The sequence below is a fragment of the Nematolebias whitei genome, chromosome 6 (genome assembly GCF_014905685.2).
Source record: "Nematolebias whitei isolate Nwh7 chromosome 6, NemWhi1, whole genome shotgun sequence".
NCBI classification, from domain to species: Eukaryota; Metazoa; Chordata; class Actinopteri; order Cyprinodontiformes; family Rivulidae; genus Nematolebias; species Nematolebias whitei.
Window position 1 is genome coordinate 22,623,428 of NC_056503.1, and position 23,393 is coordinate 22,646,820.

General features: G+C 40.6%; 1 protein-coding gene across 1 annotated transcript in view; it reads left to right on the forward strand.

Annotated features, from left to right (window-relative positions):
* Nucleotides 1-8,880: 8,880 nt before the first annotated feature.
* ets1 (v-ets avian erythroblastosis virus E26 oncogene homolog 1) overlaps nucleotides 8,881-23,393 on the forward strand; it is a 55,643-nt gene continuing 41,130 nt past the window's right edge. Inside the window, exons 1-2 of the mRNA XM_037678115.1 lie at nucleotides 8,881-8,952; nucleotides 18,137-18,284. Of these exons, the coding sequence (XP_037534043.1) occupies nucleotides 8,884-8,952; nucleotides 18,137-18,284 (217 nt within the window). The 5' untranslated portion in view covers nucleotides 8,881-8,883. The remainder of the gene's footprint in view (nucleotides 8,953-18,136; nucleotides 18,285-23,393) is intronic.

Sequence of the window (23,393 nt, forward strand, 5' to 3'; positions counted from 1 at the left end):
CATTTTCACAAGGAGTTGAGGTAAGGTTTTAAAATCTAAAAACACTATACCAGCTGTCAGTCATGGAGGTGTTCACATCAAGATGCAGGACTGTACAAAGGAAATGGAATGAAGTAGAAGGAGGAAGACTACCTCCAAACTCCTAAACTTCACCTTAAGATAACAGCTGTGAGGCTGAGACTTGCCCCTCTCGAAGTCCGATCCTCAACCCTGTTGGAAATTTGTAAACTGCCTAAAAAGGCTCGTCTGTTCTAGTTTTCTACCAATTCTGGAAAGAAAAGAGGTCAAATATTGAGGCAGATCTATGCCAGAAGACCGCTGATGACTTCAGATTGTGTGTGGTCCAGGTGACGCGTAGGGAATGTTTACTCCAAACATGACTAAGCGTTTATGTTTATATCTGAGCACTTATGCAGGATTTAAAGCCTGTTTTAATTAGAAAAATGCACAATAAATTCACACTTGTGCACCCAGTTTGTGATAATTAAATGTAGACGTCTACAACATCTGCATCTGAAATGGAACAGTTTTTTCAAACATGATTTTACCTGCCAGGTGAATTGAAAGTTAAAGAAAAAAAAACAAGAGAAATTTGTTTTTTATACATTCTTTCATACATACATACATATACATGTATATATATATATATATATATATATACATGCACACACACATATATATATATATGGTAAATGGACTGCACTTATATAGCGCTTTTCCATCTTCTGAAGACACTCAAAGTGCTTTACACTACAATCTGTGCCTCATTTACCCATTCATACAGCACTATTAGATCTCTACAAAGCTAATTGAACAAATCATTCTAAAGAGACTAATCAGTGCTTTAGATAACATTCATACACAGATAGTACACACATCGGAAGCAATTACGGGTCTTGCCCAGGGACACTTCAACATGTGACTGCTGGTGGATTCGAACACCCAACTCTTGCATATCTATATTTTTAATATATATATATATATATATATGTGTGTTTGTGTGTGTGAAGGTTTTCAAAGCCTGCAGGTCTTTGATTGGTGCATTTTACTGAAGTTTTTCTTCTGTTTAATGGAAAACATGAATGCAGCCAGCAGACTTACCGAGGCGCTGAGAAGATAAAGATGGCACCATGATGGTGGGGGGTGGGGTGGGGGGCTGGCGTGATGGTTTCATGTGAAGCAGAGGTGTTTCAGGGCCCCCCTCCCTCTTTGAACTGACGCTGCAGCTAATCTCTGCAAACAGCATCATATTGAGATCTGGATCACATTGAGCCTTGCTTTTATTCAATTTACTCTCCTCACAGGGGCACTGCCCGAGCTTCTCTCTCCACATGGCTATAAGTCATGCCCCCGCCTTTTGGCCTTGACGTGTTGCCCAGCTGTGTCCCCCACCCTCGGGGGCCACATGGTGCTGAGGCCCATTGAAACAAGAACAGATTCAGATGAGGTCTGGAAGAAAATGTGTTGAGCCCCTTATGGTACTACTTCATGCCTCTCACCTTGGACTTGACCCCGCCCGCCCCCCAACCACACACACACACAGACACACACACACACACACACACACACACACACACACACACACACACTCACATCTTTACTCCCAGACTGAAGATTTACTGTTAAGAGCAGTGGCTGTCAGGAGGTTTGAAGCGTGCACTTTCTAATTCAAACAAATGCTTCAGCGGGGTCAGAGAATTATCACGGAGCCACAAGGTGTTTCAGATCACTTGCAAGTGTTGAGTGTCATGCTGATAAAGGAGGGGAGAGAGAAAATCTCCACATGAGGCAGCGCTGTGTGGAAAGCTTGTGAGCTTGCAGCGTGGAAAATAAATAAACAAATAAAGCAATAAATAAGCAAATTGACTGATAAAACTCATCCCCATCCCTGACTGAAGCGGACATATGTAGATTTTGTGCAACAAGGACGTTCACCTCTCGTTTCTCAGTAGAGTAGCTGAGATTTCTGTCATGGAGGTCATGGATGATCATCAGGGATACACTGGGAATAAAAATGCAGAAGAAGCAAGCGATCAGTAGTAGCTGAGGCTGGTGGTCCTCTGTCCTTTGTGCCACACGAATCAAGGCAAACAGTCAAGTTTACCTTGATTTTTATGGCAGATTAAGATACTTGGCTGCAAAAAAAAAACAAAAAAAAAAAACTACCACTGAAACATCATCTCTTTAAATATCAAACTCCAGAAGACACTGCTTGATCTCCAGGATATCACAGATTTTTTTGGTCATGTCTTCATTGGCTTTTCCCTTTTCGTGGGTTGCCACAGCGAGTCATCCTCCTCCTTCACACTCCCAGTTATTTGGTCATGTCAACAACTTGAATGTAGCCACTTTGGAAAAAAAAAATCACATCTATGCCTCAGTAACAAATGTAACGTCTCAGAGACCTAAATATAACATGACACACTCTCATGATATGCTGTCAACTAATCAGACTTTATATTTAACAACTTCCTGTGATAGACTTGCGACCAGTCAAGGGTGTCCCTCACCTCTCACACGATGACTACTGAATATGGGTACCAGTGACCCTCGTGCCATGAAAAGGAAGAAGCAGGTAAAGATAATGGATGGATGAATATTTAACAACACTTTTTTTTTATGCAACACAACAACTCACATAGAGATGATTAAAGTCCTGGTTCCAGCAGATCTTTGGGTTCAGGAGGATTCGTAAAGTAAAAATAATTCTGGTAAATGTGGTGAAGCAAGAGTGACAAAGAGATTTACAAACAAATAGCCATGCTAGATACTTTAAAACTGGTTTGATATGTCCTCATGTTCTGGTTTGTATTAAGAAACGTGCAGCTAACTTTTGGAGTACAGTACTTTGAAACTTGGACGCCTTTTTACACAAGAAATACCATTTCAGTAGTCCAATCTGCAATTAATTAAAACTTGGAGTAGTGTCGGCTCAAGAGAGAAATGATTGTACTCTGGAAACATTTCTCCAGTGATAAAATCCAGTTTTAACAATTAATTTGATTTTAAGCTCAACTCATTCCCAGGGCTCGTAGCTTTACTTCAAGTTTGTCTCTCTGAGCTTCAGTACTGTTATCAAGAACTGGGTTTGGTCCTGGTTGAGCTGTTTGAAATGATTTATCACCCATAGCTTCATCTAAAATGCAGGTATAAAAAATTTGGATTGGGCTCGAGCCATCAGAAGACACAGCATCATAAAACTGTGTGTCGTCTGCATAACAATGAACGCTAATACTACACCGTGTCTGTAACATTGTCTGTAATGAAACCAACAGGAAGCATAGAAAGACTAAAAAGTATTGGACTAAAAATTGAACTATGATCAACACAACAATTACCGGTATGTGTTGTTTTTAGTGGGTTACCTATGTTTATGCAAAACATCTAACCAAGCAGGTTTGGAGTTGGTCTAAAAGCACGGAATAGTCAACGATACAAGACATGCAAACAATGACAGCATGGTACAGTATTGTGGAGTACTTGTGACACATTTTAGTTGTTGCCATCTCTTGTTTTTCTTATCATTCTTGTTAGAGCTGTCAGTCAGTGCAGGTATTTTCATCATGAGGTTTCTGCTGTATTAATATGTGTTGTCAGAGTGTATGCTTCATTAACAGACAATGTCTCAAGTTTTTCTTGGTACCTGCTGCATATTGAGCTCAGTCATCTCATGTGTACCAAAATAAAACCATTATAAAAGAGCATTTCACAAACATCGACCTGGATAAAAAGTTAACCAAGTGAGGGTTGGGTTTGGACTTTAAAATAAGAGAGGACAGCGCTCTCGTGTTTGTGGGACTTAGAACCCAAGGTGTAGACAAATCTCAAAAAGGCTCAAATGTAAAAAAAAAGAAAACTACTTTAATAACAGAACAAACAAAAATCTGCCATGTCAGCCAAATAGAGAAACTTAGGGAACACGAAGTCACAAAGAAGACTGGCAGAAAAACACAATGCATGGACGAGGAATTAACAGAAAAACCCAGGATTTAAAGAACACCAATGAAAGGGAATGACAAACACCTGGGGGGAGACAATGAGCCTCAGGTGAGAGTGGGCAGGGCAGGAGCAGGAAACTGAGTGGGGGAAAAGAGAACTGAAACACAGACTGATAAAGTAAAACTAACAACTAAATACTAAATAACAAAATGCAGAAAATGACAATGATCAAAAAGGGCCTGAAAAACTGATCAAACAATAACCAAAACAGACCCAACAAGGACAAAATGTCAAACTGAGATATGCCAGTGAAAAGCAACAGAGATAAGAAAAGTTGAAACATGGGAGATGCGACTATAGCTAGATTCTGGCTGAAGATTACAATTTGTCCATTACTGCATGACCATGGAAGAACAGCAACAAAAAGACTGCTGGATTGCCACAGATTATGTACATACATATATGTTGTATATATATATATATATATATATGCATAGTATGCATAGCTGATTTTGCAAGTTTTCCCACCTACAAAGAGTGGAGAGGTCTGTAATTTTTATCGTAGGTACACAAAAATCCTCAAAAAATCACATTGTATGATTTTTAAATATTTTATTTGCATTTTATTTCGGGTGGCGCAACTGGTAGAGCTGCTTCCTCTCAGCGAGCTGGTCCTTGGTTCAAACCCCGGTCCAGGGGCCTTTCTGGGTGGAGTTTGCATGTTCTCTCCGTGCATGCGTGGGTTTTCTCCTGGTACTCCGGTTTCCTCCCACAGACCAAAAACATGCATGTTAGGCTGATAACTCTAAATTGTCCCTAGGTGTGAGTGAGAGAGTGAATGGTTGTTTGTCTCGTGTGTCTCTTTGTGGCCCTGTGATGTACTTGCGACCGGTCCAGGGTGTACCCCGCCCCTCGCACAGTGATTGCTGGACATGGGCAGCTGCGACCCCCGTGACCCAAAATGGAATAAGCAGGTAAAGATAATGGATGGATGGATGGCATTTTATTTCATTAAATAAATATTTGATACAATAGAAAAACAGACCTTACCATAATATTAGGTATGGAAATCTTTGTTTGCAGTTACAGAGGTCAGACATTTCCTGTAGTTCTTGACCAAGTTTCCACACTGCAGCAGTGATTTTGGATCACTCCATCATACACATCTTCTCCAGATCTTTCAGGTATTGGGCCTGTCACTTGGCAACATTGAGTTTCAGCTCCTTCCAAATATTTTCTATTGGGTTCAGGTCTAGAGACTGGCTAGACCAGTCCAGGACCTTGAAATGCTACTTACAGAGCCACTCCTTAGTTGCCCTGGTTGCGTGTTTTGGGTCATTGTCATGCTGGAAGACACAGCTATGACCCATCTTCAATGCTCTTACTGAGGGAAGGAGGTTGCTGGGTAAAATTGGGGCGGTTGTGGCTGAGTGGTTAGAGCAATCCTCCAATGCAAGAGTTGGGAGTTCAATTCCACCAGCAGTCACATACCAAAGTGTCCCTGGGCAAGACACTGAACCCCTCATTGCTTCTGATGTGTGTCCCATCAGTGTATGAATGTGATAAAGAAACACTGATTAGTCTTTGTAGAGATCTAGTAGAGTGCTTTATGAATGGGTAAATGAGGGCACAGATTGTAGTGTAAAGCACTTTAAGTATCTCAGTAAGATAGAAAGGAGCTAGGTAGTTCCATTTACCATTTAAAATCTTGCAATAAATGACTCCATCCATTCTCCCTTCAATACGATACATTTTGCCCTGTCTCCTTTGCATAAAAGCACCCACCAAAGTGTCTTTTATACAGGTAACAAGTTAAAACAAGTGCATTTAATATATGTTACGAGTGCAGAATGGGAGGGCTTCTTAAAGACAAGCTAACAGGTCTGTGAGAACCAGAGTTCTTGCAGGTTGATAGGTGATCAAATACTTATTTCATGCAATAAAATGCAAATTCATTCTTCAATCCATTATCTTTACCTGCTTCTTCCTATCTGGGTCACGGGGGTCACTGGTGCCCATATCCAGCCATCACTGTGCGAGAGCCGGGGGACACCCTGGACAGGTCGCCAGTCCATCACAGGGACATATAGAAACAAACGAGACAAACAACCATTCACTTTCTCACTCACACCTAGGGACAATTTAGAGTTACCAATCAGACTAACATGCATGTTTTTGGTCTGTGGGAGGAAACCGGAGTACCTGGAGAAAACCCACGCATGCACGGAGAGAACATGCAAACTCCAGCCAGATTTGAACTGGGGCGACCTGCTCGCTGAAAGACAGCAGTTGTGCTGCCCTAAGCAAATTATTATGTTTTAAATCACACAATGGGATTTTATTTTTATGTTTTCTTACATTCTGTCTCTCACAGTTGAAATGTATCGACAATAAAAAATTGCAGACCTCTCCATTCTTTGTGTAAAATCTTGAATTTCAATTGAAATGACTTTGGAAAACTTGCTAAATTGGCAGTGTGTCAAATACTTATTTTCCCCATTGTATGTATGTATGTATATGCATATGTGTATATATATATATTTTTTTTTTTTCTTTCCAGATGACAGCATCAGAGGAAGTGTATTCAGTGTGTCACAACCTCTCCATGGGATGTTTTCCTGCCTTTTTCTTATTTTCCGCTGGTAACCTTTGTCAAAGAGAAAAAAAAAAAAAAAACAAGCAAATAAACAAACATTTTATTTAATGTGGCTCAGAATAAAGACATTTTCAGTGTTGGTTTGATCTAAAGCACATAATTCCCTCATTTAGTTGTTTGTAAAATGCTCTAAAATATTTTTTAAAAAGCCAACTGTTGCTGTGATGCTCCTGAGCAGCATTTAAGTTGTGATAGTAAAGAGCATTTTAAGGAGTTCAACAAAGAGCAGCTACTGTGTGTTAAGAAAACTTCCTGTTAATATTCAGAGTTTCCACCTGATGCGTGTGCGCGCACACCAACGGGATTTGGAGAGGACCACGGTGGGACTGAGGGAGGGACTAGAAGTGTGCGCGTGCTATTTGTTCTCGGTGGGACTGGCTGTGAGCAGGTAGAGCATCTCTGCAGCCCGCCGCTTCCAGCTCACAGGAAACTTTCCAGCCGTGGTCAGTGAGTACCGACTTCTTTCTTCTTCTGACTGAGCACGCGCTTCAGATGACAAACAAACCAGTTTATTATTAATGAACTGTGTGAAAGTTTTAGGAGTTGAGAGGCGCGCGGCTGACGGGAGATCAGTTTCAGATTAGATTATTCACAATTTAACTTTTATTGAACTTTCCGAAGCAGATCTTTCCAAATAAAGCTACAAGGCGCATGAGTATACATCACGAACCCTTGCGCACGCATCTTGCGCGGATTGAATTTCCCAGCCAATCCAAACAGGTTACATTTAAAGGTGCTGCATGCGCGTGAAAGGCAGAAGTGATTCGAGTTGTATTCACTCTGCGGGTACTCTTCCCCTCCTCTCTTCCCTGAAGCAACAAGAGCATCCGAGTGTTTTTGAGCTGCTGAACATCTGGCAGCATTGTGCGCGGGCGCATCTTCCCGCAGCCTGCCTCTGCAGCTGCCACAGTCTGGAAAAAAAAAAAAAATCACTGTTCGCTTAACATATGAATGAGAGGAAGATACACTGCCCATGCACGCGCACCTTTCCCTCCTGCTGCAGCTCCGGTCTTTTATCCTGATGCTCAGTGCACAATATTAGGTGATGGGAGATGGTGTGTGTGAGTGTCTGTGTGTGTGTGGGTGGGGGAGAGCAGTGCATGAAATAAAGTAAAATGTAAAAAACATAAAGTTCCAATACAGTACTCTTTATGATGACTGTTTGTTTGACTCTGCACTCTTAAAAAGCCCCACAGGAGTTCTTGTTAAAAGTTCAAAATAAACATGATCTTACCTGTTGCAGATAACTGTTTCTGAGTTTCTGTCAGATGAGCCTGCTGGTCTGAACCCAGATGTTATAAAGCAGCTCATCCAAACATCTGGTTTGCAACCCAACTTTCTGTGCAGAGTCACATGTTGGTGCCGGCTGCCGTTCACGCCATTTAATCGTTGGCAGTTCTGCGTTACTCAGCGTTTTTCATGGAAGTAGATAAACTGCAGCAGCAGCAAGCTGTAGCACTTCCAAGTCCAGCAGGTTTTGTTTAATATTTCTGCCAAAAATAACCATTTATATGCAACAGTGTTAGATTTAAATATTGTCATGAATTGCTGATATTTTGAAGATGGAGGCTGTTTTAAAATGACAGAATCCATTTTGTCTGTGTTCTGTCAGATCAGCTCATTAAACAGTCCAAACGGAGCCACTTAACTCCAATACTCCACAGTTCATAAACATTCGTGCGAATGGGATTATTTACATCTATACACAACATTACTTTTGAATTTCAACAGGAATATGACGGAGTTCCTGCCAGATGTGACCCCTGGATGCACCAGAAGTGCTACAGCTTGCTGCTGCTGGAGCTTCTTATGCTTGTTGATAACTGTAGATTTCCACATGTTTACAAAATAATGTTTACATGAAGCATTTTGTATTTTTGTGATTGTGTCTGTTTTAAGACAATAGTTTGATCCAGACTGATTTTGAACCGCTAGCTCATCAGACTCGTCTTTCCTTCAACCTGAGGCTGTCCAGGAAGTGACCTGTGGTGATAATGGACATTATTTCTATTTTTAGACACTTGAAAATGATTGAACTATTTTCATTTTTCTCCTCCGTGTGAAGAGGTGACGTTTCAGGTTACAAGACCCCGCTCAAATTTCTTTATTTCCTTGGATCCCCTTTCCTTTCCCCCATCCTCACACACTAACACACTCACATCGTACATGTCTGTTGTGCACACCACGTGTAAACAGTGTGTGATGGATGGGTGGCACCAGCCAGGCCTGGGATGTTGGTGTGTCGATCCGTTCAGCAGGTCCTGTTTGTCTTGTCCGCAGTGTCCGTCATGAGTTACTACATGGATCCAGTTTCTTCTTACCCAGCCCTTCACCCCTGTGACCGTCTGGGCGCAACGGTAAGACCTCGCTTATAAATTATCTCTTTCACCTACCACACAGCTGGGTGTGTGTGTGTTTGCACACACTTCACTTTGGTGGAATGTTGTGCATGTGAATGATCAACTTTCATCACTTCATGGCTGCACATTCTATTGGAACATTTTCTCACCTGTTTAGTCCCCCATCATTGCACTAATAGCATTTCTTTTTGAACACACTGTTCCTCATGATTTCATTAGGAATGAGGCAACAGAGCTGTTGAACAAGATAGTTGCACAACCGCTCTGCACCGTGCCATTATTTAGCAACTAATATTGTGAATCGTGAAACCTGCAGGACTTCAACATTTCCACCAACCAATCAAAGTGCAGGCAGAGAATCCCCACTGACTAACGCGCTTTCATAGCGGCGCCACCTGCGTGCCGCTTCGCATCGCTCTGTTTGCAAAAACACCAAGGCTCTTAACGTGGTCCAAATGAGAGAGCCGAACACAGAGTCAGAGGCAACAGGAGCGGGGAACATTTGAATTCCTGTCAGGTGAACATTTGAAGGGTGAAGGCCAAGGAGCAGCAAAATAAATGCCTCCATTTGTATGCAGAGCGCTAGCACATTAGGATAATAGACCGAGGTTACATGCAAATGACAACCCCTCCCTGACCTGACAGACAACATGGAAGGATACAGCTCCTGAGACCCTAATTGGCTCAGGTGGTGAGGCTTGCCTTTGAAATTGAGAATACAGTATACCAGGGCTGCTTGGTCAAAAGGTGAAGCCATGCCACCTTGGTGCCTGTGTTCTCTTATATTTACATGAATTATAAGACAAAAAGCAGACGGACTGATGGGTTTGCTTTTATGTTTGCAATAAAGTCATTCTGTTTCCCAAGTGTGTTTCAGAAACAGTAAGCAGAGGAGTTCGGAACATTATAGCCACTATAATTGCTTGTGATATTTTAAATTTGCAAATGCTTATTAGTTTTTAAAAATAAATTAGGAGAACATGTGCCCTGCGGCATGAAGTAGCTGGGGTGACAATATCTTCAAAGTTTGAGGCCCAGGTTCAATTCAGTTCAGTTTATTTATGTAGCACCAAGTTACAAAAGAAGTCGTCTCAGGGCACTGAACAGAAACATTCATATGTAAAAATAATAATTTTAAAAGAAACATTCATATAAAATAATAATTTAACACTATTTATCTGAGGAGCAGACTGCTTTGAATTTAACTCCATCACAGAACTCTCATCTTGAGCAAGCATGAAGGCGATAGTGGAAAGGAAAACCTCCCTCATGAGGAAAAACCTCCAGCAGAGCCAGGCTCAGGACAAGCGGCCATCTGCTTCGACCGGCTGGGTTTGAGAGGAACAGATACACAATGGCAGGTCAAGAATCACATGTTAAGATAGAAATAGTATCAAATGAAAATTATTCAATTTTAACAATTCATTTAAGGAAATGAGGTAAATTTGTCCTCCAGTAGTCTAAGCTTAAGACAGCATAACAAGCCAACCCTAACTAATTAAAAAAACTTTTTACTTTACTTTAAAAATTTTACTTTAAAAATTAGAAAAATTAGAAAGAGTTATTCATTTTGTTCTGTTACTTGAAAATTATTATGACTGAAATAATTGTTTGAAAAAAGGGGCAGATATAATAAGATTTTTTCTTCTTTCTGCTGCCTTTCATTTTAAATCTTTTGTATCTTTTTTTATATTGTTATGGAATTGTTTTGTACTTTTTTTTAAATGAATAAACTTTTTACCATACCATACCATACCATAACTATAGGATTTATCAAAAAGGAAATTCTTGAGCCCAGTCTTAAAACTGGACAGAAACTGGAAGTTGGTTCCACAAGAGAGGAGCCTGATAACTGAAAGATCTTCCTCCCATTCTGCTTTTGGAAACTCTAGGAACTGCGAATAAGCCTGCAGTCTGAGAGTGAAGTGCTCTGTTAGGAAAATATGGAACAATAAGGTCTGTAATATAAGATGGAGCTAGGTTGTTGGGAGCTTTGTAGGTTAGAAGTAAGATCTTTAATTCAATTCTGGATTTGACAGGGAGCCAGTGGAGAGAAACTAAAACTGGAGAGATATATGTTCTAGAATTGCGCCGCTCAAGGTGGCTGCATGTTGGAGCAGCTCTGTTAATTTCATTCTGAGATTTTGCTTTTGGAAATTTTAATTCCTCTTTTTCTGGATGTAAATCACATTTTTTGGATGGTTGTTTCCTCTGGTATCGGATGCTGTGCAGCTGGAAGGATTTTTTACTGAAACTTTTTTTAGATTTGGACATTTGTTATGATGTGTAACCATGGCAACAAGGCAGTTTTCTACAATCACCGCTGATTAACATCTCAAAAGCTCAAATAATTTTTCAGCTACAGCCCCAAATCTCAAATGAGTTGAAAAGGATGTTCTGTGGACGCATTCTCATCTACCAGCCAGCTGTGCTCGAGTGCCTGACCACTGAGATCCTGGAACTAGCAGGCAACGGTTCATGACAGCGGAGGGACAGGATCGTCCCTCGACACCTACAGTTGGCTGTCTGCAGCGACGAGGAGCTCAGCAGGCTGCTGGGAGGAGTGGCCATTGCTCTGGGAGGAGTTCTGCCCGGCACTCAGGCGATCCTACAGCCCGGGGGAACCGAGAGGCCAGCCGAGTCTGGGTGCACGGCTCGGACAGCATCTGCAGCCAGTTTCTTAGGATCCACTGTGGGATGGATCTTTACAAGAGATCCTTCATGCCTACATCCATCAGTATCTATAACATATCTTAATGACATGAGGATAACGAGTTACAACAACAAATAATTTCCCTTTGGGATTAATAAAGTATTTTTGAATTTGAATTGAATTTGAATATGGTTCTCAACAAGACAAAGGTTAAATGCACTGCTTGGGTTGAGGTGACGCTTCCTAAAGTTCTGTAGGAGCTCAAGGCGGGGGTGGGGAGGGGGGGTTATCTGGAGGCTCTTTCACAAAACAGGTCAACCAAATGGTCACAAAGGCCATCATCGAGCTTCCTGTGAAAACCTGTTTGTTGTTCTTTAATCCCATGACCAGATCATCAGGCCCGACCTATAGAATCACTTTAACAAACGTTTAAGTCACAAATCATGCCTATTGTTTCACTTGTCAACCATTTTGGATCTGCTACTACATCGTTTCATGGCACAAATACACATCAGAGGTGGGTTCGTCTTCAACCACTCTTGTTGTATCCGTTCTTTCAGAAACCAGAAGGCGTCTAAATCCCAGTTTGAGGGGTTTTCTGAATGAGTTGCAGAAGTTTTGAGTTATGGTAGGATTGAACAGGAAATGGATCAACAGATCAGGGCCTTGTCTGCAGTAATGAGGATGTTGCTTTTGTCTGTTGTGGTGAAGAAGCAGTTAAGCTCATTATTTACTGGTCCGTCTCTGCTCTAACCTTCATGTATTACAATGAGGTATGGATTATGGTAGGAAGAATGAGGTAGAAACAAGGGGCTGAAATGAGGTGTGGCCCTATGAGGAGACAGGCTGAGGAGTGCTGTCATCCAGCAGGGAGCAGGTGTTCTTACACAACTTAAAAAATGTCATTTAGTCGCAGTCTTCAGATTCCAGTCTTTAATCCTGATTGTTCTTATAGTAAATGCACCAACAGATAACTCCACTACTGGGTTGGAAAAACAGACCACAACAGTCAAAGACTGTGCACAGAAAGACACTATGTTTCACTCATTCGTTACAAAAACTAGAGAAATATTTCATTCAGAATGTTATACGGTTTTATTAAGAGGCCTAGAGGGTGATGAATGAGGAAGCTGGCTTCGTCGTGAAGATTAATTTGATTCATAAAGGGAAAAAACCATGGTTCAGTCCATCATCAAGTAAAAAGTCATTTCCAGAGAAGTCTGATCCAAAGAATGATCCAGAAAATAAAGGTTATTTGATCAAATTCTGTGGTTTCTAAAGTTCAGTTTGTATAAAAAGACGTGGCACTCACAGTATTTTTTTAAAACCTTCCCAGGTGACACTTGACTGATACATTGAATAAAGGGTTGTGGGTTACACCATTTCTGGAAAAAATATGAAAAAATATCGACTCAAACCAGTTGTTCAAACCATCCACTTCTTCCTTTTTGGGTTCAGTGTCTATCTCCAGAAGTCACTGTGAGAGAGGCGGGGTACATCCTGGATAGGTCTCCAGTCTCTCACAGGGACACAAAAAAACTATCACACTCTCACTCACACCTAAGGACAACTTAAGGGCCCTGCAAACTCCATCCAAAGTGGCAAAATCGCCTCTCACTGACGTAGTTCGCTTCAAAAGTTACGTAATTTTATTCTGAGTAGCTTCTCCCGCCCCTTCTTTCTCACAAGGCCAAAGCTCTTCTCACAGGCGAACACAGCAAGTATTGTATGATTGGTCAGAAGTTTGTGTGCCTGTTTGTTTATGCTGAAAAGCTCTTGGACATTCATCTGTACAACTCTTCAAACACTTAATTAGTCAAATGGCCAAAAACTCCTGGATGGAGAGCATGCAGACATTATGCACAGAGGAGTCTGTCTGCTGAAGAGTGTGGCACTTTTTCATGATAGATTTGTGGCCAAACAGCGGATGCAGGGACGGAGTGGAGACTCTGGCAGGAAGAAACCCTGTGGTGACGTATACTGCAGTGGGAGGCGTTTCCCAGGAGCTCTGCGCCTGTGTCTTGTGGACTATGAAAGGTGTGTGTGAAAACAAACGTCCTGCAAACACAACACCTCGAGTCGACTGTTCGGCGTTGGATGGAGTATGCTGGGCCCTTTAGAATTACCAGTTAGTGTAACATGCATGTTTTTAGTTTGTGGGAGGCACCATAATCAGAGAACATGGAGACAATCCACATGTAAACATATATCATTCAAACCTCACCCAGAAAGGTCTGAGGCTGGGATTCTATCTGGCAACCTTCTCGCTGAGAGACGATGGCTGAACAAACTGCACCAATGGTTTGATTGGTGTGTTTTCATCAGCCCTCAGTTCTCAGTATTTTGTGCCTCCTGGACAGTTTTTGGTCTGCAGCCTTTGGGTAGTGAGACTCTGACCAGTGACAACATGAATGTAGTGATCAGTCCAACATGCCGTCTTCTCTCGTCTCTGATGGATTCAGTCAGCATCAAGTTCTCATAAATCCTGGAGCTTTTTATTCAGGGTTGTAATAATGTTTGAAGGAGTGTGAATGTATTACACATGACAATGACCAAGGTTTAATCTCTTTAATTTATTGGCTTGTTATGCTGCCATAGGCTTAGACCACTGGAGGACAAATTGTCCACATTTCCTAAAATGAGTTGCTAAAATTGAGTATTTTTTAATTTGAAGTCATTTCTATCGTAACGTAATTCTTGACCTGCCATTGTGTATCTGTTCCTCCTTCCTATCCTCTCAACTCAAACTCAGCTTGTTGAAGCGGTTGGCCACTTGTCCTGATTTGGTTCTGTTAAAGGTTTCTTCCTCACGAGGGAGTTTTTCCTTTCCACTGTCGCCTTCATGCTTGTTCAAGATGAGAGTTCCATGACGGAGTTAAACTCAAAGCAGTCTGCTTCTCAGATAAATAATGTGAACTTGCTTTTTGTATGAATGTTTCTGTTCAGTGTTCTGAGACGACTTCTATTGTGACTTGGCGCTTTATAAATAAACTGAACTCAATTAATTTCATAGAGCTCAGTCAACTCAAAATGATCCTTCTCAGTTTTCCAACTATAACTGGGGTGAATTTGTGGAACGGTTCACTAAAACGGACATTTTCTGTAAATATAGCTAGTTTTATGATCGTAACTGACAAAAAGTAGTTGAAATAAAAGTAAATGTGAAGTGAAGATGGTGGAGAGCAAACTATTCTTATCAACATGATTCAAAATGTTGACAGGAGAACTTTCTGAAGGTGGACAACACAAACTACTCAGCACCGTTGTAAGAGAGCTCCACCAAACTGCTGCCTTGGCCATGATTTTAACTTGTTCTGCTCTCAAACTGATCCAAAGATATGTGCTGCTGGTGTTATCTTCGTTCATATCAGCATGTGATCTCAAACCCATCCATGGGGCTCCTTCCATGCTCGCTGACAGACTCGACAGGAGATAGCAGCGCTCCATGCAGATCTGAGTCTGACCACATCAGCCTTCCTTGCAGCTGGACGGCCTCTGATAAATGCTGCTGAGGCTAACTTGGGGTTCCTTATCAGATGGGCAGTCCGTCCGTCTGCCGAGCTGTCAGATACATATGACATATATTTGAACATTTAGATTGTTCTGGATTTCTTTTAACTTATTGCAGATAATAAAAGTCAGCAATTGTGCATTAAGTACACTACCTGAGAAACCTCATCACTTTTTTTTGTAAAGTCTGAAAGCAACAAACCTTTGTGGGATTTTAAGTTTAACAAGAGAAAAATAATTATTTGTATTTATTTTTGCCATTTTTATACCAAAATGTCAAACACTATCTCCTCAGGGTTTGTTTGTTTTCTAATAACAGTTTTGATTAGCTAAAAAAAAAAACTAGCCCAGTGGCTATCTTTGTCCTAACGCTCTGTAAACACACAGAATTCAATATCTCTCTTGGCTCCGCTGTCAACTGCTGACGGTAGACTTCCGTCCTCTAACTGCAGCCTCCTGCACGAACGTTCTGTGATAAGCTGCAAAAAATAATAATAATGAGAGAGAGAAAAAAAAAAACAAGGATGATAAAGCAAAGGAGACAAATTTAGCTGCAGGATTTATCTTTATGAAAACAATGAAAACCTTGCTGGTAAAACCCAAGGTTACTGATTCACACGCCGAATAAAAAAAAAAAACAACAACTAAAACTTTAGCTCCTCCAGTTTGTTATATGAAAACACATTTTGAAAATAAAATATGTATTTAGATGAGGTTTTCCTGATGAAGATGGACATGATGTGGCCTGTTTGTTAGCAAAATATCTCATTATTCACTTGACCATGTTTAATGAAACTTACAGAAAATTACCACATATTTATCTAAAATCTGATTCAAGATGGCCTCCACAACCAACGTACTCGAGAAGACACAAAGATGGATTCAACTCAAGCCGTCTTATAATATTTGAGCTAAAATTTGACGGTTAGGAAATACTACTGTGTAACAAAAAAAATGTAAAAATGCTATACAGAAAATGGGCTCAACAAAATAAAGGTTACATCTTTACAAAGGATCTAACAGGAATTTGACATAGCAAAATAAAAGCATTAAATATAATACAACCGGTGGACTTAAAAAAAAAAAAAATATATATATATATATATAGTATAATGTAGTAGAAAATTATCCTCAGCACATACTTAAAGTACTACACATTGTGCAAATGTTGGTGCTAAAAACTCTGCCATTAACTGTTGGCATCAACAGTGTCTGTTAGCAAAATATTTCAACAACCACTGGATAAGTTTCAATTTAGCTCTTAAAAATATAATTACTGATTGTAAATCTACAACTGTGTACCTTTTTGAACAACCCAATTCAAGATGGCCACCAAACATTTTTGATGTTAGCCTGTACAAAAATAATTTAAACCTGTTTAGTTTTAGAAGACGTGTGCTGGTGCCCATTTTTAAGAACAAGGTGATGTACAGAGTTGTAGCAACTACAGGGGAATTAAGTTGATGGTTCACACAATGAAGATCTGGGAGAGAGTTGTGGAAGCAAAACTTAGACAAGAGGTGACTGTGAGCAGCAGTATGGTTTCATGCCGAGAAAGAGCACCAGAGATGCCATTTTTGCTTTGACAATGCTGATGGAGAAGTTCAGAGAGTGTCAGAAAGAATTCTATTGTGTCTTTGTGGATTTATAAAAAGCAGATGTGTCAGGGTGTTGAGGGAGGAGGTGTGGTATTTCATGAAGAAATCTGGAGTGCCAGAGAAGTATGTTTGACTGGTACAACAGGACATGTATGAGGACAGCAGGACAGTGGTGAGATGTGCTGTAGGAGTGACAGATAGCTTCAAGGCGGAGGTGGGAGTGCATCAAGGATCGGTTCTGAGCCCCTTCTTGTTTGCTCTGGTGATGGGCCGACTAACAGATGAGGTCATGCAGGAATCCCTGTGGATTATGATGTTTGCAGATGACATTGTGATCTGTGGTGAGAACAGGGAACAGGTGGAAGATAACTTGGAGAGGTGGAGGTATGCACTTGAAAGAAGAGGAATGAAAGTCAGCTGTAGTAAGACAGAGTACATGTGTGTGCATGAGAGGGAGGCCAGTGAAACAGTGAGGCTACAAGGAGCAGAGGTCACAAAGGTGCAGGACTTCAAGTACTTGGGGTCCACTGTCCAGGGAAATGGGGAATGTGGTAAAGAGGTGGAGAATAGAGTCCAGGCAGGATGGAGTAGATGGAGAAAAGTTTCAGGAGTGATTTGTGACAAAAAGGAGTCAGCAAAGGTCAAAGGAAAAGTTTATAAGACAGTGGTGAGACCAGCTATATTGTATGGTCTGGAAACAGAGACATGGACAAAAAGACGAGAAATAAATGGAAGTGGCAGAAATGAAGATGTTTAAGTTCTCCTGAGGGGTTACAAGGATGGATAAGATGAGGAATGAGATCATCAGAGGTACAGCACATGTTATACAGCTGGGAAATAAAGTTAGGGAGGCCAGACTGAGATGGTTTGGACATGTCCAGAGGAGAGACAGTGGGTATATTGGTAGAAGGATGTTGGAAATGCAGCTGCCAGGAAAAAACAAAACAAATAGGAAGGCCAAAGAGGAGATATATGGATGCAGTTAGAGAGGACATGGAGGTAGTTGTAGTGAGGACAAAGTGAGATAGAGGAGGATGATTCACTGTGGAGCCCTCTGATGAGGGAAAAACTGAAAGAAGTTTTACAGATATTGAGTTGAAATTCGATGTGGTAGTAGCTGAGAGTCATTCACAGCACACACTCTGAGCACTAACTCATCTTCTAATGGTGCATAGGATTTTTAAAGCTTGAATTAAACAACTACAACTTTGTCAACACATAATGATCTTGTGATTTTAGAAGATGTTCTCTGAGGAGTGGTGGGCTTTAACTGAAAGAGGTCAAACAGCTGCTTCACCTCATGCAGATGAATCACGCACGCAGCAGCAGAGACGTAGACGCAGCTGAACTGAGGAACGTGTTCCATGATCCTCCTTCAGTTTGGTTGAACCACTCTTTTTTTTTTGCTGTTTTTGCACAGAGACAGGCCGGAGGAGCAGCAGTGGGCCCTTTGAGTCACCTCCCAGGTGTGATTCACCCTCAGCAGCCCTTTTACCCTTCACAGCCACTTTACCCCCATGCGATACCCCTGCAGGAAGTTCCCGACGGACACGACATGTGTCCAACAGGTAGGACAGAAAGAAACATTACCTAAAAAAAATGCAGTGAACTCTAAAAAAATAATTATTTTCTGGTATTTTAATACACATTGTACTGATACTGTAAATCAAGTTTTTTGTTCTGAAGCTGAAACATATTTAAAGGATTTGAAGAAAATTATCATGTAACTACTATTTAAAAGACATCTGTAAGAAAACAACTGTCTTTACTGTATTCTCATGAAGTTCTTGTTTCAATAAGAAATCATCCAACAGACGACGACTGTGTGAAATCATCAGTGTCAGTGTCTTTTATTTAGTCACACACCCCCAAATGTCCAGATGTAAAACACAACACACACTTCACTCGTAGCTCCGTCTTTAAAGTTAATATCACACTTAAAGTTGTTTTCTGGTCATTTCCTCCAGTTTTAAACAGCTGAATCCACTTCCACCCGTTCCCTCCACCACTTAATTTTATCCAATCATGCCAGGAAGTAGTGGTGTCCCAGTTCTTTCTGAGATGTAGGAACAGGTACATCTATCTTGCTCTACAAATGGAAACTTTTAAGAAGCACACTTTAAGAAGAAGGAATTCTCTCATTTGGCTGCAACTATAGTGAACACTTGTTGGTAAGCAATGTTTACCAGGGAGTCGCCAAAATGTCTTCATACACTAGCAGGGCTCTTTACAGGACTCACTCGGAGCCTTGTTGCTTGAATTTTGATCATGTTCTCTTAAATTAGACACAGAATTGTTGCAGGTGTCTTCATGGAACCTTTTTAAATGTAGCTTCTGTAAAATCTGGAGGTGTGTTTTGACCCCATGCACAGCCCTCCTATAACAGGTGACATCCCAGGTGCTTTTATTCTATTAAATTTACATGAATTTAAAAAAAATCTGAGGGCCTTGTGGGGTTTACTTTATTGTTTCTTATAAAGTCCATCATCAAGTCTTTTTGGTGACACCCTCTCAAATGCTGTTTACTGTGACCCTTCAGGTCCACCGCTGATGATAAATATTATTATTTTAAAAATGTGTCTAATATTGAACTGCCTTTATTGTTCATGTGCACTTCAATAGATTAAGTCATAAACATGGTGGTGGTGGTGGTGGGGGGGGGGGGGGCTGTCAAGGTGAGAACAAGGCAGGCTGAGGCAGGTATGATGTGGGCGGAGGAGGACAATGGAATAAGTGCACAGCCTAGACCAGGGGTCTGTAACATGTGGCTCTGGGGCCACATGTGGCGCTTTGGTACCTCGTCCGTGGCCATTTGAAGCCTTGGTCAAAACTAAAATTCAGTTTATTTGTATAGTTTATTTATGTATTTATTTTATATATAACTACAATAGAAAAGGTCAGTTTTTTAAAAGTTTATCTGTCCATGTTCTTTAAATGTTTGAGTGATATTACAAATACAAGGAGTGAAGCACAATTAGATTTATTTATTTCATCAACTTCCAGGCTTACTGTGGGATCTTTCTCTCAAATCCACCAGGAATTCTTTGGAATACCTTTAGGACAAGTTGATGCAAATAAATATGGTGAGTCAATTAGATAATCATAAGAATTAGAAAAATATAACATGATTAAAGTCAAAGTAAATACAAGTTTTTGTAATTAAATAAGACATTCAAGAAGTCACAGTTATATATATCTGTCAAAATTGGCTAATTTTGACCATTTTGTTGTTTTCAAATTTTTATACACACTTTTAATTTCCATTAATTCATCCATCCATCCATTCAAGCTTCAAGGTGACTTTTTTGTCATTTGCATCACATGTGGCACATGAGGTGGAATGCCATTGTGTACTCAAGGTCCCAGTTACACCCAAAAATAGCAAAATTATAAAGTATATAAAATAAAACAGTATACAAGGATCTAAGATATACACTAAACAATAATAATGTGATATAATATGCGTATTAAACAGCAGCCTGAACATGAGTCTGTTGTGAGCAGATGGACATGAATACAGCAGCTTAAAGGTAAGAAATCAGCAGCATGGATAATCAGCAACACAGACAAAGTGAGAAGGGGTTCTCTGCAGACCAAAAGTGGGTGTTTCTGGAGAATAGGCGTTTGTAGAGGGCAAACACTCATTGGCTAGCTGTATTTGCTGCTCTTTAGGTAAGTTACTTCAGCTCTCTTTTAAAACTGAAAGTTTCTAAGAAACAGCGTTACATCTGCTGCCAAACAGAAGATTTTCTTTTGTTCTTGGGTTGTAGGCTGCACCTGACACAGGCTATAATGAAATATGAAGCATCTGAAGTGAAACCTGCTCCATTTGTCAAAAAGTCTGGTCTCATTTAAAGATCATGAGTCCTGTGACGAGATAATGGTCTAAAACAAACGCTAAAAACAAAAGTTGCTCTTTAGAAGTGCTCTTCTATGAGATCTGATCTATGAAAGGAGCTGAAACATGAAGTAGGATTGACCCTTAAAATGTGAGACAGCTGAGGAAGTTAACCAGTAAACAGAAATACTTGCTCCAGTTGCAGAAATCTTACAGAAACTGACGCTCACTCATCTGCAGTGACCGCTTTAAAAAGTTGAACAAGAAAAAGTGAAGTTAAAGGAAACATCCTTTGTCCCAAAGCCAGTTTAAGTATCATTATTATTTTTGGTTACTTTATTTTTCTTTCTTTATGAAATGATTGTAACTATTTTCACATTATGCATCAACCAAAACTGTTTTTTTTTTGTTTTTTTTATGTGATGGCTAGATATGAAAAAACAAATATTTAGCTCTCCCCACTACCCATTTATGTTGCTCTTATTTTGAGATGTAACTGGAAATTCTGTGTTAAGAGAGGAGGAAAGAGAAGTCATGGAGACGCTGCTAATGTTGAACATGAGACGCCACTAATGTCGAACCAGTTAACACCATAGACATAATATGTCTGTGGTGTTAACACAAACGGCTTTTTTTTTTTTTTTCATTTAGCCTTTTTTTTTTCTGTCCAATCAGATGTGGCCTTCCAGACATGCCCATTTTTCTATTGCCCAATCATATGTGACCCTCCAGATACACCTATTGTTTTATCCTCCAATCAGATATGGCCTTCCAGATACGCCTTCCAAATTTGTCTAGAGATACCTACGTGGACAAAGTTACAAATCACCAATTAAAGTGGCATTACAATGATTATCCTGGTTAGATGTTCATGAGTCTAACAGCTTCAGGGTAGAAGCTATTCCTCAGTCTAGTGTTTCTACAATTAATGTTCTTCAACCTCCTTGAGGGAAGCAGAGCAAAAAGTGTGTGTGCTGGGTGAGTGGGGTCCTTCTTGATGCAGGTGGCCCTCTTCCTGCATCTGGAGGTGTAGATGTCTGCTGGTGGGGAGACTGACTCCAACAGACTTCTGTGCAGCCTTCACCACTCTCTGCAAAGCTTTTCTTTCTGCAGCTGTGCAGCCTCCATGCCACACGTTGATGCTGGAGCACAGGATGCTCTCCACTGCACACCTGTAGAAGGAGGTGAGGACTGAGCTCTCTGGCTTCATTCTTCCCTCACTTGTGAACAAACCCCTGAGATACTTGAACTCTTTCATTTGAGGCAGAACCTCATCCCTAAAGCGGAAAGGACAGTCCACCCTCTCCTGACTGAGGACTATGGTCTCAGATTTGGAGGTTCTGATCCTCATCCCAGATGCTTCACACTAGGCTGTGAACTTTTAATTCATGCTTTATTTCTTCAAAGTGGAATACTTTATTATTTTCCCATCACCCTGCAGAGTTCAGTGAATTACAACATTTTGATTCTGGATATTTTTTTCACATAATGTAAATATATGAATAAATGTTAAATTCATTATATAATTTTAGTTCTTAAACATCACCTCTTGGGTCACCAGTTGATAAGCACATTTGTAGTATGTTTTGACACTCTGGAAAAATTGTGCTTAGTAAGTAAATGGTACAAATGCTTCGTTTGCTCTGAAAGGTTGCAGACCCCTGGCCTGGATCATGATTTTCAAAAAGTGGTCACTAAAAATATGATGACACCACTTACCCCTGTTTGGTTGAAAACACTCATAAATCACTGAGACTGCTGCTGCTGCATATTCTCACAGTCTCATGATTCTTACTCACCATCTAGTCTCCAACAGTTGCAATGAAGGTACTACTCAAAAGGATCTGAGGTGTTCTGGAACAACCATCCCAAGTATTTGGTAAATTTGTTGATTTTTGTCACATCAACCATTAATAAATCTAGTTTTGTGCTTTTTAATCTATTTTGTTTTGTATTATTGTCAAAAATGCTCAACAAACATTAAACATCACATTTTGTTGTATTTTTCCGTTAAACAGATTTAATGGTCACAGCTATCATTATCATGTCTGGTTTGATGTATTTCAAGGATTTACCTGCGATGTCACTGGTGCACTTTGTTAGCAAGCACAAACATATGATGTCTTTGTCTAGATAACTACTTTGGTGGCATTTAACACTGTCTGCGACTCCTGGAGACTAGTTGGTGACTCATAATTGTGAGAAACACAAATTTTCTGCTGCACTTTGACAGAATTCTGAGTGTTTGTGACCAAGAGACCAGTGTGTTAAGCTCTCGCATTATTCGTGTAAGACCAAATTTTGAAAGTCACAGCTTATTAACTTTTACTCCTCCCTTACTGTAGCAACAGTTCCCACCTGCCTGAAGACTGCCACCATCATCCCAGTACCAAAAAGCTCTATAGTGACTGGTCTGAATGACTACCGGTCAATAGACCTCACCCCGATAGTCTCTAAATGCTTCAGAAAACTGGTCATAACCCACATCAAAACAACCATCAGCATCAACAAGGACGCTTACCAGTACGCATAACACAAGAATCGATCAACAGAGGATGCCATCTCCTCTGTGGTCCACAATGCTCTCACACAACTGGAGCAGAAGGACTCCTACATCCATATGTTCTTTGTGGACTTCACATCTGCCTTCAACACAATGATCCCCCAAACCCTGATGGACAAACTACTCACACTAGGACTAAGCACCTCCATTTGCAACTGGGTCCTAGACTTCTTAAGAAACAGACTAAAGTCACTGATGATCCACAACTTCTCCTTTTCCATCATAACCCTCAGCACTGGCTCCCCTCAGGGATGTGTGCTGAGCCCTGTCCTGTTC